This window comes from Penicillium chermesinum (assembly GCF_028974085.1).
Source record: "Penicillium chermesinum strain IBT 19713 chromosome Unknown utg000001l:1.0-1975020.0:1.0-1976611.0, whole genome shotgun sequence".
NCBI classification, from domain to species: Eukaryota; Fungi; Ascomycota; class Eurotiomycetes; order Eurotiales; family Aspergillaceae; genus Penicillium; species Penicillium chermesinum.
Window position 1 is genome coordinate 1,215,184 of NW_026695311.1, and position 17,374 is coordinate 1,232,557.

A 17,374-nucleotide genomic window follows, 5' to 3' on the forward strand; every position below is an offset into this window, starting at 1 on the left:
GCTAAAATACTACCGCTTTCCAAAGATAGACCATCACACCATGTGAACCAATGACAATATTTTCCTTGAAGCCACGAGGGCTGAGGCGGCGTGTCGAGGTTCAGGAAACGCCTGACACATAATTCGCATCGGCACTGAGTCTCTCGTTGCACAAAGACCCTTCTACCACAGTGAACGTCGTGTTATTATTTTTCGGTTGGGCTTGAGATTGGAGGACATGCGGTGAAGACCCATTCGTAGAATGTTTCCGCCTGCATGGGCTTGAATTTGGAGAGGGTCAACCGAAGGGCTCTTAGGGAGCAAGAAAGCTACATATAGTGCCTTTCTCCCTCGCATAAACATGGGTATATTACGTTTCCGGCAATACGGGTCTGACCTGGCTTGTCCGGTGTAAGTTTACACCGTAAATGGGGCCTCACATTCGTATTGGCCCAGGGGGAGGGTTTTCATGCAAGGCGCCACGTCTAATCCCTCGTGCCAGTCTGTAGATCTACCTGCTGCGTGGATCCCAAGGCTCTGTTTACCAGAAAATTTTTTCTGCCCTTACACTAGGGGTCGATACTTTATTGACAGACTAACATCCCCCACATCCCCAAGGGACGTCTATCGAAATTAGTCTAGCCCGTGTTGATTCACATAACAAGACTGTAAGATTAACCAAACTGAGACTAATGACAACATACTACGTAAAGAAAAATCGTAATAATCCCCGGTAAAGACGGCATGGGGTCGGATAGAAAATTCCCTCGCTAATAGAGTAGAAAAGCCACTGTCCAACAGCTTGGGCTAGTATAAGCGAGATCTCTATACACTGGCTACCAGGCAGCGTCCAGGATAGCGAGCTTACTAGGGTTGCATCAAAGTCCACTTGGTTGCAGGGACGGGAAACCACTGTCATAGGAGCATAGGGAGCCTCTCTCCTGGGCAAGTACTCAGCTCCTGCAGAGGGGTACGCAAATAGTAACCCCAAAGGACCTGTCTGATGCATCCAATCTAGACCCTTTACCAGCAGAGTGCGCCCCCCAATTCATAATTTATGATTCCTCCTAAATCTCCTCCCACCTGACACGACACTGGTGCGCATCTTGACTTATCTGTTACCCATCTTGCATTGTCCTTAGATGGTTTTTGAGAGCAGTCATGGTTCCCTCGAGCTCTTCAGGCCCGTCGTGCCATGATCTCGACAATTCCATGCATGCCTGGGCGGGTTCATGTCGCGGCGGCTTCGACTTTACCTTGTTGTTTGAAGAGACAATTCTTACCATCCTACCTATTTCACTAATCTTAATTCTTGTACCATGGCGCCTTTGGCAGTTAATGCAGCAAAACCACAAAGTCAATAGCTCGGTCCTTCTACCATTGAAGCTGGTGAGTAGCTCATATTTGGTTCCAAAAGCTCAACGGCTGTACAGCCGTTGAGTTTGAAAGCGATCTACTGATCACGATCTTCTGTCTTCTAGGCTGTTTGGGTATTTTACTTCGGCCTTCAGGTTGGCCAAACCGCCTTGTGGGCACTGCCCGCTGCGGATACGACGAAAGCTTCTGTTGGGACGAATGCTCTGTTGACATTTGGGACTCTCCTCCTGATCGCCCTCTCCTATGCGGAACATACGCGATCCGTTCGGCCGTCCTTCATCCTGAACGCCTACCTCCTGTGCAGTCTTCTCTTCGACATCGCGCGGGTGAGAACCCTATGGCTTCGGTCGATCAGCGCATACAACGATGTCATCGCCCTTGTCACGAGCATTGCACTGGGTTTCAAGGTCGCTCTTGTCATTCTGGAAGCTGTCGAAAAACGCCGGATTCTGCGCACCGAGTACGCCGGATATCCGCCCGAAGCGACCGCGGGATTATACAACCGATGTTTGTTCTGGTGGATGAACCCGATTTTCAAGCTGGGATTCAGCACGGCTCTTTCCATTGAAGACCTTTTTGTTCTAGACAATGAGCTCAGCTCTGAAAAGCTTCTTGCGGCATTCGAAGAGCGATGGTCGCAAGGTATGCATTCCCCCATTTGACTTTCGTACCCCGCGTGTTCCTGACTAACGGCAACTAACTTAGTGAAAGCCAAATCTCCAAACGCTTTGCTGTTTGAATGTTTCAAGGCAGCGAAGAGGCCACTTCTAGCCGCCCTTCCAGCTCGCGCTTGTGTCGTAGCTTTCAACGTCACGCAGCCATTGCTTCTTACAAGATCCCTGAACTTTTTCAATGAGCCGGTGAACAGCGCCACCACCAATGTCGGCTATGGGTTGATCGGTGCTTACGCCCTGGTTTACCTGGGCTTGGCGGTATGTATACCCGCGACATTAAGGCCAACGCTTGCTAACCTTATTTTTTTCTTTTTTTCCCCCAGGTCTCTATGGGGCAATACCAGCACATGACATACCGTGGTATCACCAAGACTCGAGGGATTCTTGTCACTATGCTCTATAAGAAAGCCACTTGTCTGGCTATGAGCAATGCCGACCCTGCCAACTCACTGACCCTGATGAGTGCCGATGTGGAGCGAATCACCCAGGGCTGGCAGACAATGAACGAAATCTGGGCCAACTCCGTGGAAATTGCATTGGCAATTTACCTCCTGGAGCGCCAGCTTGGAATTTCATGCGTGGTGCCAGTTTGCGTCGCATTATTTGCCCTGGTTGGCTCTCTGGTGGGGATGTCTTTCGTTGTCGGTCGACAAGCCAAGTGGCTCGAAGCTATTGAGCGCCGAATCTCAGCTACCTCGGGCATGCTCGGCTCCATCAAGGGAGTCAAGATGCTGGGACTGCAGAACTCTTTCATGAAATTTATTCATGGGTTGCGAATTGACGAGTTGAACATCTCCAAGAAGTTTCGTACCCTCTTGGTCTGGAATATGGCATTCGGTATGTTCAATGCAGCACTTTTTATTAATTTGATCTACTAACTTCATAGCTTGGTTGACACGAATCTTTGCACCCATCTTCACTTTTGGTGTATATGTGGCCATCTCAGACAATACCTTGACAGCTGCCCGCGTTTTCACTTCTCTCTCCCTCTTCTCCCTGCTCTCCGATCCCTTGTTGACTTTGGTCATGGCACTGATGTCGTTCGCCGGGTCAGTTGGCTCATTCGCCCGCATTCAGGAGTTCTTGGAGAAGGATGACCACAGCGACACCCGCCGCCACCTCCCACCTATGCCTTCGGTCGAAGATCTTAGCGAGAAAAAGCTGCTTTCCAAGTCTGATATCCCCAAAGCTGGCGAACTCGATGTGATGTCCAGTAGCTCCAGCTCAGTTGAGTCCTTCCGACGCTTTTCCACCTCTACCTTGGCAAATGCTATCATGATTCAGAATGGAACATTCAGCTGGGAGGATGGTAAGGAACCAGTCTTGAGGGACATCACTTTGACTGTTCCCCGTGGTAGCTTTACTATGCTCATTGGTCCTTCTGGCTGTGGGAAATCCTCTTTGCTTAAAGCTATTCTGGGAGAGATCCCTCCTTCGGATGGCAAAGTTGAGCTGCCGTCTGCCAGTGTTGCATTTTGCGATCAAACGGCATGGCACATGAACGGCACTATCAAGGACAGTATCGTGGCCATGTCGGACTACGACCCGCGGTGGTACGCAACGGTCGTTCAGGCTTGTGCCCTCGAGGAGGATCTTGGACAATTCCCGCGTGGCGACCGCAGTATCATCGGAAGCAAAGGTGTCGCTCTCAGTGGAGGCCAGAGCCAGCGCATTGTCAGTTGCCTTTTTTTTTTTCATATTTGTATTCGCTCCTTTCTTACTAACGATGAACAGGCCCTCGCCCGTGCTGTATATGCTCGCAGAAAAGTTATTATTCTTGACGACGCCCTGAGCGGACTTGATGCTACCACCGAGAACCACATTTTCCACAGCCTGTTCGGTCATATGGGTCTTCTCCGACAGGTTGGCACTTCCGTTATTGTCGCCTCTTCCTCAGTGAAACGTCTCCCCTTCTGTGACCACATCGTGGTTCTGAGCAATGACGGTCGCATCGTTGAGCAGGGCGGCTTTAGCGCCTTGAACAAAACCGGCGGCTACGTCTCGAGCTTTGGTCTTGGTGCTCCTGATTGGGATTATAAGCCAAAGCGGTTCTCCGATTCTCCTAGCTATAGCACTCTAGACTCCATCGAGAAAGAGAAAGAGTTTATTGACCCTGAGCCTGTGAAGCGGGATACTGGTGGGGATCTCTCCATCTACACGTACTATGTGAACGCTATCGGCTGGTTCCCTGCTCTGGTCTTCATTGTCGCTATGGCGGGATTCACCTTCTGCATTTCCTTCCCCAGCATTTGGTTGAAGTGGTGGGCCGCTTCAGATACTGCTCACCCCAAGGCACGCATCGGCCATTACCTCGGTATCTATGTGATGCTTGGTTGTGTCGCTATGATCACTTTGATCGTCGGCTGCTGGCAAATGATCATTACCATGGTCCCCAAGTCGGGAGAGAGCTTCCACCGCAGGCTTTTGAAGACTGTCTTGAGTGCCCCCATGGTTTTCTTTGCTGGTACGGACAGTGGCAATATCCTCAACCGATTCAGTCAGGACCTGCAGCTCATTGACATGGAACTCCCGATTGCTGCTATTAACACCGTTGCCACTCTCTTCCTTTGCATGGCCCAGATGGCTTTGATCGGAGTGGGTTCTAAATACGCCGCCATTTCCTTCCCCATTGTGCTGGGTCTTCTCTTCCTGATCCAGAAGCTTTACCTCCGCACTTCCCGCCAACTCCGTTACCTTGACCTTGAAGCCAAGGCTCCTTTGTTTTCCCACTTTACCGATTGCCTCCAGGGCCTGGTTACCTTGAGAGCGTTTGGCTGGCAACATGGTATGGAGAAGAAGAACATTGAGCTGCTCGATCTTTCACAACGACCCTTTTACTACATGTTCGCTATCCAGAGATGGCTCACGCTCTCTTTGGATCTGGTCGTCGCAGGAATTGCCATTCTTTTGATCGTCCTTGTAGTTGTTCTTCGAGGGAGTGGAGTCAACGCTGGCTCTATGGGAGTCGCCCTTCTCAACGTCATTCAGTTCAGCCAAGGCATCAAGCTTCTTGTTACTTTCTGGACCAACCTTGAAACCCACATTGGATCAATTCTCCGTGTGAAGGAGTTCACTACCACGGTTGAGTGCGAAGACAAGCCTGGAGAGGATGGTGAAATCCCTCCCAACTGGCCATCGGATGGAGCAGTCAGCTTCCATTCGGTCTCAGCAGCTTACAGGTATGAATCGTTCTTTGTGTCAAATGTCTCAACGCTAACGCTCTTCTACTCAGACCATCTGAGCCTGTATTGAAAGATGTCTCGCTGTCGGTGAAGTCCGGAGAGAAGCTTGGCATTTGCGGACGCACAGGAAGGTAAGAATAATGACACATGGGCCCCGTATTTAGAACATACTTGACTAACAACCATCAACAGCGGCAAAACTTCCATGGTCATGAGCATTTTCCGAATGATGGACTTGACTTCTGGCATAATCACCGTGGACGGTGTAGACATCGCCAGCCTACCCCGACGTGAGATTCGCGCCCGCATCAATGGCGTCTCGCAGGACTCCCTCCTGTTCAAAGGCACCGTGCGACTCAACGCAGACCCACTGGGCGTCTGCAAAGATCACGACATCCTGAACGCACTCAAGGCCGTGCAGATCTTGCCTGCAATCCAAGAAAAGGGGGATTTGAACACCGACATTGACGACATCCACCTCTCGCACGGCCAGAAACAGCTCTTCTGTCTCGCCCGCGCCCTCCTCCGTCCGGGCAACATCCTCATCCTCGACGAGGCAACCAGCAAGTGAGTGAATTTCAATTACTGTCTCGCCCCCTCACGCGTCCCCTCGCATGCAGGGCGGCCCACTCTTTATTACCAAAAGATTTTTCTTTTTTTATTCCCCCGTTTTGCGACTTGTGTCTTTCCCGGTTCCTGTCAATATGTCCCCTGCATATGCGGGCTGAGCCGGGCGTTCCGCCCTCATCCACTCTCAGCGCCATTTCCTCCCCTTGCATGAGCCATAGCTAACCCGTCCGCAGTGTCGATACCAAAACAGACGAAATTATGCAACGCGTCATCCGCGAGAAGTTCTGTAACCATACGATCATATCGGTTGCACATAAGCTCGACACTATTCTGGATTACGACCGCGTCCTCGTTCTGGATGCAGGCAAGGTCGTTGAGTCAGGCGAGCCGTACGCCTTGCTCATGGATCCGAAGTCCAACTTCAGCAAACTCTACGTGAACTCGATTGCGTCAGAGGAGAACTGATTGGTCTCGCAGGGTCGACTCCTCTTCCTTTACCCTCACCCTCTTCCTTTCTCAGTAGAATTGTTCTGCACAGACTGACAGTAGCATATGGCGGGGTCATTGTTTGGCGCATTATTGCCCCTCCTTTTATGGTACATACCGATGTCGGCTTCATGGTTGACTGCCAGGCGTTTTGTAATTTGCCCCTTTACCTGTTTTATGCTTTTATTTTTCTTTTTTACGACGCTCGTTTGCACTGGTTTGAAAGTCTGGCGTCTACTTCTCACTCTCGCTGACCCCAAAATTGGCTCTGGAGGGTTTCAAGCCACTCAGCGTGGGCTGGAGTGGGCTGTTTATAATCTTGCATATATCAGCAGTGTGTTTTGGTTAATATTAATTCGGCTAGTTCTTGAATGCTGGAGTGAACGCATTTTGCATCTTCATTACCGTCCCATGCTGCTACTAAAACTCTCAATTCCACGAGCGGCAACATATACCAGCGATCCTGAAATAAATGTACTTCTAACGTCAGGGAAGCGATGGTGTTCTCAATTCGAGTTAGCATACTCGCGGTCGGTCACCCGCACTCCCTGGCATACTTATTAGTTCACCCTACTTGGGAATCAGTAGCACTTCGAGTCTTTGTAAACTAAATATAACAGCCCCAATAAAGGGCCAATTCAACGTGAGTCCAACCTTGTCCATTTCGAAGTTGTAAAGCCAATTCCCAATATTCAACTCGGAATAATTCAAATTGCTGGAGCCCGACGGGAACAATATATAACTATCTGGGCTACTTGATACTTGGGTTCCCGCAAGTCCCAAGTCGTAAAATACTCCCTAGTATCTAATTCCGACGTTCGCCATACAATCATATACAAGAAACATTACTATTGCACCATTTTCCAATGACCTGAAACTCTCAAGGCCTTCACGCGATGAACAATTCTTACTGGTATGCGCGGTGACTCGGACTTTAGCTTGAACTGGAATATTCTCCATCGGAGCCGATCGACACGATTCGATTCTCACTTTGCGACCTCAACAACCAATTTTTTACAGCTAACCCCCTCTCGCAGTTTGTCCATAGCAGAATCGAGAGATTCTATGCCCCTTCCAACTACCATTGGCTCCGGACTCGGCACAATCGTACCCTTGACCAGATTCTTCCGGAGCCACGTGCCAAGCCAGAACCGGAATTGTTCCAGCCTCTCGCTTTCCACCACAGAAGGAACGAGAAAAATCGTTTCTAGCGCATTCCAACGTTTTGCCTCATCAGGAACAGGCGGCGCAGATGCGACCGTGACCGTCTCGTCGTCCCGGCGGAGAAAATGCTTCAGCACAGAGTGACACAGCGCCAGCGATCCGGTCGCTAGGAAGCAATGGCGAATCACTAACCCATCCTCAGCAGCCGCCGCAAGAATAAAGTCGACAACTCTCGCGTCCTTATAATCGAACACCCGATCAGCGCCCATCGAAGCCACGTACTCGTGGTTTGTTGCGCCAGCCGTCGCATAGACAGCCGCAAAAGGGGAGCTCGGGTCCATCCGTAGGAGCCGAGCTGTCTGTACGCCCATGCTCCCGACGCTAGAAGAGGCACCCCATACTAAAAGTACCTCCTCTTTGTTTGCGACGTCCGCCTTCTCGGGGGCACTGATTGGGTTGTCGAGTCGCGGAATCCCCATCGCGTCCCAAGCGCAGAGGGCCACCTGGACCGAGACAGGCAACGTCACCGCGTGGTTCCAAGAAATGCTGTCCGGGAGAATTACCGCATGCTGCCAGGGAACGAGACAAGTCTCCTGAAATACTCCGTAGTTTGGGTCGGAGGCTCTCCAGACACAGGCCGAATACGCCGCAATCCGAGTAAGTCCGGGTCGGAAAGAGGCAGATGGGCTGTCGTTGTAGGGAGCGACTGGCACATTCTCGCCCACTTCGAGGACTAGACCTGACACGTCGAAGCCGAGGATCGTAGGGTGTGCGCTCACGAGGATGCCGGTATCCCGCATGAGGACATCTGCTGGGTTGAGGGCTATGGATTTGACGGCAACGAGGAGGTCATCTGGACCTGGTTTTGGCGTTTGGCGGGTTTGGATTTGCAAAGGTTGCCCTTTAGCAAGCGAGACGGCCGCAAGGTGAGTAGCCATGGAAGCTCGTGCGAAGGGAGGGTTACGATCTAGGATCGTGTGCGAATAGAATTAGCTGATATTTGCGAGGTAACAAGGCGGCAAGATTACTATTTCTCGCCATTTGATCCAGGCCAATCTTTCTTTTTATACACAAAATCGAGCGTCCATCTCAAGACTTCTTGCTCTCTCAACGCCTGGTGATCATGATAGACATTCGAGCCAATCAGAGGCCTCTGTATCCGACAACTGGTTATGTGGGAGCGTCAGGAGGCAAGGGGTTGTAAAGTACGGTATTGGAGTGAAATATATGTAGCTCTGATTCTCTCTAAAATGACAGGCACCGAGTATTTATATGGTGGGTTTCTTACAGAAGAAAAGTTATGCCCATAGGCCAAGAAATGAACGAACGGTAATACGGTGGTAACGGCACCGTGTGTTCCGACAGGTTAGCGTGGCGCACTAATCTAACATTGGGCTAGTGCATCCTGGAAACAAAGGCAAGACCATTTGGATCGCCCTCACGCACGTCTCCCGGTCCCTTAAATACCAACCCTCACGGGAGTCTCGCGGACTAGCAGGGCTTACCATGGCAGGCTTAAGAGCATCGGAGATTCCGACGCGTCGGCCTTCGCGGAGGTCGAGATACGGCTGCCGGAATTGCAAACTGAGAAAACTCAAGGTAAGCATCAACCCGCTTCTTGAAGCTGCCTAGCTGACTATACTATGCACAAGTGCGATGAAAACAAACCACACTGCAACAAATGTGGCTCTTTCGGGGTTTTCTGCAACTACTTCTCTGATATTCCCGACCTGCAACCTCTAGCTGCTGACAGAGGGAGGCGATTCACTGCTCAAAGGGCCGAGCCAGAACCCCCCCGTATCCAGTGCTGTATGGTCATGCGACAGATCCACGTCGTTCCGACTAAACGCAAGGCATCAAGAGTTCATCAGCCGGTATCTCGGGCGTAGTCTCATTAGTCCGGACGAGCCCAACGTGAAATACGTCAACCGTTGCCTCTTGAGTCTAGCGTTCGAAGTAAGTCCTTATATTTGAGCCGCCAAGTTGTATCAGCCCAGCAAAGAAGACACGCGAGTGATGGATCGATTAACATGACCTACAGCACCCTTTCCTAATGCATGCTTCTCTTAGGCGTGGCATTCGCATACGACCGCCACCTCAATGCACCCTCAAGAGCTCGCCGATCTCTGGAAGAGTGTTTTCATCTGGCGCAAGCCACCACTCTTCTAAAGCAACGATTAAAGGAACCGATAGCAGAAAAAGACAAGGATCCAATATGGGGAACTGCGGCTGCTCTAGTCACCTTAACATTCTCGTCGCCTGATGCGCGAACACCAGAAGAATCGTGGCCGTTGAATTCTTCTGGTTCTTCTGGCCTGGACTGGCTCCCCATGAATAAGAGCAAAATGGCCATGTGGCATGTAATGAATCCTCTTCGATCGAACAGCCTCTTCCGCGTGATGGCTGTAACCTTTTCTCAGATGGAGGTACCTTTGCCCGTACAGGGCAGGGACGGGATATCGCCTAACTTGGCTTCGCTATGCCGACTTACAGATTTTTCCACTGCCGAGGACAACTCTTACTTTGATTCTGCGCATGGATTATCCTATGTTCTAGGGATACCGGACAGTGAGATCACAATAGGCCATGCCTCACCTTTCATGCGCTCTGTTGATGGTCCATTTGAGGATCTGCTGCGGAGAAGGGACCCGGTCGCCCTCTTATTGCTTTATCTTTGGTATCGAAAGTCCGGTCGCGCTATTTGGTGGATTGGACTTAGGGCTCGAGTGGAGTGTCCCTCGATTCGATCCTATCTACAGATCTGTCGTCATGCAAATATTGATGTACAAGCCTTTCTCCATGAATATGCTATCAGCGACTGAAATTAAATCAAATGCATTGGATACACATACCATTGTTGGAATGAATTGAAAACTTCAGCCTCTGTGAGCGGCATTTTTTGAGCATGACGTTTACTGTGATTCCGGTTTTCAGCTGGTTTGACTCGACCTTGTGAGATCTGAGTGGCGTATGAGGCATTTTCTTTTTCGCGCACTACGAAACAGAATAGCATATGAGGTATTTCTTTCCTCGCTTTAACAGATAATCGGATGCGATGTGAGGGATTTTAGCCATCTGACAGTGGGGCTCTGCGAGACCCTTTTATCTGGTTAGGACGAGTTTACCCTTCCATGAAGACCGAAAGGAGTGAGATGCCTGTTCTCCTTCCAGCATCGTCTCCATATTGTGTCCTTGTCAAGCTTCGAGCCTAGGAGTATCTCCTCAAAGCCACACATTAAGCATGTAGGACCTGGTCAGAAGGCGGTTGGTCGCGGAAGGCTGGGGCGGAGTCCTCAGGCGTCCAGCCGCTAGAGGCACTCAAAGCTTGGGGGCTCGGTAACCGTGAAGGAGTCAACATCCCACGCCAGCTAGGTATAAATACAGCATGATCTGCTATTTCATGAGTTCAGAATTTCAGGTTCGCCGACAGCCGTTGAAATGATGCGGACCATCTTATGTGTCGCTTTCCTCGTTTGCCTCGGGCATTCTTCTACTATTCCTCTTCCTCCCAGTACAGGACCATGCAACGTCAGGCTTCATGCAAGTGAACTGGTCGATGCCTCTCGGACTGACCCCTATGATCCAAAAAGAGGGAAACGCGCTATCATGGTCACGAGTTTCACTCCGACTGCTTGCGGCAGTGTATCCTCCGCCTCTTACTTCCCGAATGCAACGGCCACATTCGAGGATGAATTCTTCCAGGCAATGGGACTAGCCCTAGCCCCAGGAACGTTCAAGTCTTTTCATATAGAGACCCAGCTCAGTCAGCAGCCGTCTTCTGCCAGCCGTGGAGGATATCCAGTAGTACTGTTCTCCCCGGCAGCGGGAATGTCAAGATTAGTGTACACGGTGCTCCTTCAAGACATTGCGAGTTACGGTTTCGCCGTGGTTTCTGTCGACCACCCGCATGATGCTAATATCGTCGAATTCCCTGACGGCCGCACCGTCATCGGAACAAACATCTCCACGAATGCGCAATATCTCGCAGCGCTGAACGTGCGAGTGAAAGACATGTCGTTTCTTCTCGATCAGATACAGAATGATAGCGCGGTCAAAGAAATATTTCCTTTATCAAAAGCGAGTCCAAATCTGCTCTCGCTCCACCGCGCATCGATATTCGGCCATTCGCTCGGCGGTGCAACAGCAGCACAGACCATGTTCGTCGATGATCGGTTTGCCGGGGGCATCAACCTGGATGGCCAACTGTGGGGCTCCGTCGTCGACAAAGGTCTTGCGAAACCATTTGTGCTTTTCGGCAACTCAAACCATACTCAAGCAACAGACCCTTCCTGGAGCAAGTTCTGGTCCAAATCGCGCGGATGGAAACTTGAGCTCAAGCTCGCGCAGTCTAAGCACTATACCTTTTCCGACTTCCCGGTGCTTGTCGATGCGCTGAGTATATCAGAAGAGGCGAGGCAGGTTGTGCAGACCGAGAGGACGGGGACAATAGGTGCCGTGAGGGCTAAGAACGTGATTACCTCGTACGTGACTGCTGCACTGAAGTATTTTGCTTATGGAACATCGTGTGATTTATTAAGCGGGCCTTCGGCATCATTTCCGGACGTGAGCATTGTGGCATCAAAGTCTTAATAAATTCAATGACAACATCAGACAGATGTAGTAATCAAATGTGACGTGTGTGCCCCTTAAACCCCTGTTGATATCATGGTCCGTAGCGGTGTAGCCCAAACAGATGCATAGATCATTGCCTCAGAGGCAGGCACACCGGTCTTTAATACATTGCCTCTCACCATGACTTCTTCCTTTGCGTAGTCAAGCACAACAGGCCCACCTTCCGAACGAGAAGATACATAGCAAACTCCACAAAACGTGCCATTTCCGTATAATCGCTCCAGGGGCCCTCTGGTTGAACACAACAAGATCCAAAGCGACCAACACACTTAGACAGAGCGAAACTCTGGAGATTCGGTGTCCTGGATGACGGAAAAAGATCAAAAGTACGCTAAAGAAGAGACAATGCCTGCTTAGTTCCGCGTTACGAGCTATTGACATCTGCCTCTGCCGTGCCATCGCTCACTAGGGCCGGCGCTAGGCGTATCATCGGACAGACAGTGGGATATACGGAGACGACTTGGGGTTTTGGGCTTGAAAGATAAAGCCTTGTTACGCGCACGAATCATCGCGCATGCAGCGTTGTCTGAAGGGTAAATGGAGGTGGGAGTAATGATGCCGTCTTCGGCGTGGGCTTGATTATAGTCTTCTTCGGCTTGGAGATCCTCTTCGTTGCATTAGTCCATTGGTACTTGTATTGAGAAGTCCTGCACTGGAGAGAATCGCATACCAAAGATCCGGATGGTGACGTGAGAGCTCAGGACTTGTGGGATTTCGGGAGCAGACGGACGACTTGGAGGACCCAATGCCTCTTGCGACTCGGTCCTATTGGACCCACGGCTCCATTTTTGGAATGAGAGATAGTCACGGAGCATGGTGGACAGCTACCTACGGACTCGAAAGACACCAATCCTTGTCGCGATGGAGCTGTATAGGTGGCTGAAAGACGACAATCGCGAGATTTGTCTCTCCAGATCGGTTCCAGTCACTATTTTATCATTAGTTCCCCCCGGTCTAGAAGCCAAAGACCAACAAAGAACAGCTAGAGCGGCGACCCGGCGGTTCACGCTCAGCCTTCGCATGGTTTCAGACCCACGGAAGATGATTCAAGAGAATAATCAAATCAATTGCAAACAGCAACTATTGATCTCGAGTTCTAGACCCGACAGCCCCCAGGAATATCGGTGGGAAGACCAGAGCCATAACCAGATAGGCCTGAGCCCAACCAATCCGACCTTACCGTGACCCTCACATGTAAACCGATTAGATTAAAATCCAAGACACAATAAACCCCTGGCTGAGCCCCTCCCCCAGATCGAATCATAGCAGATCGATCCGCCGAGGCCCCACCGCGCCACTGCGGGTACTAAATTATACTGAAGTGTATGAAGTAACGCTCCATGCCCCTCCATCTCATCCATCCCCATCCGCCTTCTATTTCTCAACTACCTGACCAACCCAAGAGATTCGGGAAAAAAAAAATCCTAAATCCATTAATCCCAAACCCAAACCGGCCCGACGCCACCCATCATGGCGCCCATCCCTACCATCCTCCTCCTAGGAACCTGCGATACCAAACTCCCCGAACTAGAGTACACTTCCACCCGCCTGCAAGCCCACAACTGTGCCGTCCTCCTCCTCGACGTCGGCCGCAAGCACACCTCCGCCCCCTCCATCGCAATCACCCACTCCGACCTCCTCGCCCAGTCCCACCCGTCCAGGACCGGCCAGCCCGATATCTCCGCCCTGCCGCGCGCAGAATACATCGCTGCCCTGACGCCCCTCGCCGTCTCACGCACCCGGGCCCTGCACGAGGCCGGGCGCATCCACGGGGCGCTCGGGATGGGGGGGCTCGTGCGGGACGGCCGTTGCGGCGGCGGTGATGCGGGAGGCGCTGCCGGTGGGGTTTCCCAAAATGCTCGTGTCGACGATGGCGTCGGGGGATGTGGGGCCATATATCGGGGAGAGCGATATCGCAATGATGTACAGCGTGGTTGATATTGCGGGTCGGAACCGGCTGTTGGAACGAGTGTTGGGGAATGCGGCGGCGGCGGTGGCGGGGATGGCGGGGAGCTATCTGGATTCGGTGGAGAGGGAAGGGGAGAAGGGGGAGGAGCCGGTGAAGGTGGGCATTTCTATGTTTGGTGTTACGACGCCGGCGGTCGGGGCTGCGAGTGAGCGGCTGAAGGAGCGTATCCCGGGGGTGGAGATCTACACGTTCCATGCGACGGGGTCGGGGGGCCGGGCAATGGAGAGACTGATCATGGAGGAGCAACTGGACGCGGTGCTGGATTTGACGACGACGGAGATCGCAGATCAGGTGGTGGGTGGTGTGTTGAGTGCTGGGGAGACGAGATTGCTCGCGGCGACCAAGAAGGACATTCCGAGGGTGGTGAGTGTCGGGGCGTGCGATATGGTCAATTTTGGGACGCCGGAGAGCGTACCGGCGGGGTTTACGGAGAAGGGGGACGGGGCGAGGGTATTCCATCATCACAATCCTACGGTGACGCTGATGAGGACTACGAAAGAGGAGGCGAGGAATATTGGAAAGTTGATGGCGAAGAATCTGTTGGGCGAGGAGGGAAGAGCGCGGCCTCGAACACGAGACTGCTTTTGCCTACTGGAGGGGTAAGCATGTTGGACGTTCCAGGGCAGCCGTTCTGGAACCCGGAAGTCGATGAAGTGCTGTTTTCGACGCTGGAAGAAGAGCTCAAGGGCAGCCAGATCACGGTGGAGCGAGATTCGCGGGAGATCAACGACCCTGGATTTGCCCATGCAGCAGCAGATCTCCTGTATAGTCTCATTAGACTGTAAAACACGTAACACTGCCAAACTGTCCAGTTCCTTTGCATACCGAAGTTGCGGCACACTCATCTACGTAAGACACGGTAAATTAATGAACTACTCGTAAGTCCGGAAACGGAGCACGGATATTCTCAAGAGCAAACGTGCTCGCATCAAATTATGTTTCATAGTTAATCGCGGTGCTGCAATTCTTCGAACCTAGCAAGCACTCATTTCTGGTATCAAAAGAAAACCCATCCGTACGCAGTGTTGAATGCAAGACCATCCCGGGTCGAAACCACGCCATTGAACAAAATAAACAAGACACTCCCCAGGTGGAGACCACTTTTTATGCCGTTGAAGGACAACCACTTTTGGATTCAAAGTTGATAAAGAACCCGATATGCCAATCGTAACATCGTTGAATCATGTTGAAAGTCTATATCTCAAGAAGAAAATCTCATCGAGTAGAGCGCAATTGGAGGTTTAAGGGGGAGGGAGGAAAAAAGAGATAGGGGTGAGAGGAGGGCGCGTGAAAGAGTGGGAGCCAAAAGCGATGCGCTTAGTAGCGGTAGATCTCAGGCTTGAAGGGGCCGTTGACGTCGAGGCCGAGATACTCGGCCTGGACGGGAGTGAGCTTGGTAAGCTTGGCGTTGACATGGTCCAAGTGCTGGAGAGCGACTTGCTCGTCGAGCTCCTTGGGGAGGACGTAGACGCCGACCGCCTTCTTGCCGGAGGTGCCGAACTCGACGTACTTGGAGGCGAAAGCCTGGTCCTCGGCCTTGTACAGAGAGATCTGGGCAAGGACCTGGTTGGAGAAGGAGCAGGACATGACGAAGGAAGAGTGACCAGTGGCACAGCCAAGGTTGACCAGACGACCCTCCGCGAGCAGGATGATGTGCTTGCCGTTCAGGAGGTAGCGGTCGACCTGGGGCTTAATGTTCTGGACGGACTGAGCGTTGGCCTTCAACCAGGCAACGTCGATCTCAATGTCGAAGTGACCAATGTTGCAGACGATGGCGTCGTTGCGCATGGCTTCGAAGTGGCGGCCAACCAGGATATCACGGCAACCGGTGGTGGTGACGAAGATCTGACCAATGGGAGCGGCCTCTTCCATGGTGGTAACCTGGTAGCCCTGAACGGCGGCCTGGAGGGCGTTGATGGGGTCGACCTCAGTGACGAGGACGCGGGCACCCATGGAGTGGAGGGCCTGGGCACAACCCTTACCGACGTCACCGTAACCGGCAACAACAGCGATCTTACCAGCGATCATAACATCGGTGGCACGCTTGATACCATCAATGAGGGACTCACGGCAACCGTACAGGTTGTCGAACTTGGACTTGGTGACACAGTCGTTGACGTTAATGGCGGGGACCTTCAACTTGCCCTCCTTGAGCATACGGTACAGGTGGTGGACACCAGTGGTGGTCTCCTCAGAGACACCGTAGCAGCCCTCGAGTTGCTCGGGGAACTTGGAGTGGACAAGGGCAGTCAGGTCACCACCGTCGTCGAGGATCAGGTTGAGCTTCTTGCCATCCTTGAAGGCACCGAGCTGCTGCTCGAGACACCACTGGTACTCCTCCTCGGTCTCACCCTTCCAGGCGAAGCTATCGAAAAGCATTAGATTGCGGCTTGTAAATGATCGGCCCATGCCGGCAAGGGGGAGTGTGGTAAGCTTACACAGGGACACCGGCAGCAGCAATGGCGGCGGCGGCGTGGTCCTGGGTGGAGAAAATGTTGCAAGAGGTCCAGGTGACCTCAGCACCGAGGTGGACGAGGGTCTCAATAAGGACGGCAGTCTGGATGGCTGAAGAAGAGGTTAGCAATTGGGTCTTCTTTTTTTCTCTATCTCATTTGCTTTTTCTAAATTCCAATTTTGCCAGGGTACTCACTCATGTGCAGACAACCAGCGATACGGGCGCCAGCAAGGGGCTTGTCAGCACCGTACTTGGTACGGATGGCCATGAGACCGGGCATCTCAACCTCGGAGAGCTCAATCTCCCGACGGCCAAAAGCAGCCAGGGACTAATGAAGCTATCAGCAATTGAAAAAGGAAAGAAAGAAACAGCCATTGATGAGGATACGTACGATATCAGCGACCTTGAAGGTGTGGGCGGGGGCAGCCATTGTGAATGAAAGAGAAGAAAGACTGGGAGGAATTAGAGAGGAAGGGAATGAAAAGGAGAAGAAGACAAACCAGAGGGAGGGGGGTGAAAGATAAAGGAGAAAAAAGAGGGAGGGGCGTGGCCGCAGATCGAAGGAGGGGAAAAACCTATTTCGGGGGCCGCTTGACAATGTACGTACCGGTACTTGTAATTACCTGTTAACTTTCATACTATTTGATGTACTAGTACATAGCAGGTAAGCCCACGTTCAAGCGTTGGTGGGGTCCATCTTAGTCAGAAGCTTTATCGGCAGCGGACGGGGTCGAGAGGCGCGATTATTCGAGGGGCCAGGGAGGCTTAGTCGAATCACCGCTCTACAAAGGTCCTTCATTCTGTCATTCTTTGGGGCGGTTTACTACAGAAGCTTGAGGGCGAAAGGATTGGGATTCTAGACGACCTTGGGGGCGAAGTCATGAGG

The 17,374-nt window shown here is 51.9% G+C and overlaps 6 protein-coding genes across 6 annotated transcripts; 3 read left to right on the forward strand and 3 right to left on the reverse strand.

Moving 5' to 3' along the window:
* Positions 1 to 1,140: 1,140 nt before the first annotated feature.
* abcB (uncharacterized protein) lies at positions 1,141 to 6,247 on the forward strand (the record flags this gene model as incomplete). Its single annotated transcript, XM_058469764.1, has 9 exons — positions 1,141 to 1,368; positions 1,461 to 1,998; positions 2,062 to 2,288; positions 2,354 to 2,867; positions 2,917 to 3,704; positions 3,765 to 5,209; positions 5,263 to 5,343; positions 5,405 to 5,779; positions 6,016 to 6,247. 9 exons carry the CDS (start codon positions 1,141 to 1,143, stop codon positions 6,245 to 6,247), a joined length of 4,428 nt encoding a protein of 1,475 aa, XP_058335795.1.
* Positions 6,248 to 7,254: 1,007 nt separating this feature from the next.
* On the reverse strand, positions 7,255 to 8,370 carry N7468_000468 (zinc-binding alcohol dehydrogenase family protein; the record flags this gene model as incomplete). Its single annotated transcript, XM_058469765.1, has 1 exon — positions 7,255 to 8,370. The coding sequence occupies one exon, from the start codon at positions 8,368 to 8,370 to the stop codon at positions 7,255 to 7,257; it is 1,116 nt and encodes a 371-aa protein (XP_058335796.1).
* A 2,500-nt stretch (positions 8,371 to 10,870) lies between these two features.
* Positions 10,871 to 12,022, forward strand: N7468_000469 (PAF acetylhydrolase family protein; the record flags this gene model as incomplete). Its single annotated transcript, XM_058469766.1, has 1 exon — positions 10,871 to 12,022. The coding sequence occupies one exon, from the start codon at positions 10,871 to 10,873 to the stop codon at positions 12,020 to 12,022; it is 1,152 nt and encodes a 383-aa protein (XP_058335797.1).
* Positions 12,023 to 12,435: 413 nt separating this feature from the next.
* N7468_000470 (uncharacterized protein) lies at positions 12,436 to 12,879 on the reverse strand (the record flags this gene model as incomplete). The annotated part of the gene is made up of 2 exons (XM_058469767.1): positions 12,436 to 12,671; positions 12,735 to 12,879. The coding sequence occupies 2 exons, from the start codon at positions 12,877 to 12,879 to the stop codon at positions 12,436 to 12,438; spliced, it is 381 nt and encodes a 126-aa protein (XP_058335798.1).
* A 655-nt stretch (positions 12,880 to 13,534) lies between these two features.
* Positions 13,535 to 14,818, forward strand: N7468_000471 (uncharacterized protein; the record flags this gene model as incomplete). Its single annotated transcript, XM_058469768.1, has 3 exons — positions 13,535 to 13,949; positions 14,035 to 14,396; positions 14,444 to 14,818. The coding sequence occupies 3 exons, from the start codon at positions 13,535 to 13,537 to the stop codon at positions 14,816 to 14,818; spliced, it is 1,152 nt and encodes a 383-aa protein (XP_058335799.1).
* Positions 14,819 to 15,350: 532 nt separating this feature from the next.
* Positions 15,351 to 16,918, reverse strand: N7468_000472 (adenosylhomocysteinase; the record flags this gene model as incomplete). The annotated part of the gene is made up of 4 exons (XM_058469769.1): positions 15,351 to 16,398; positions 16,472 to 16,598; positions 16,684 to 16,816; positions 16,880 to 16,918. The coding sequence occupies 4 exons, from the start codon at positions 16,916 to 16,918 to the stop codon at positions 15,351 to 15,353; spliced, it is 1,347 nt and encodes a 448-aa protein (XP_058335800.1).
* Between the last annotated feature and the right edge of the window lie 456 nt (positions 16,919 to 17,374).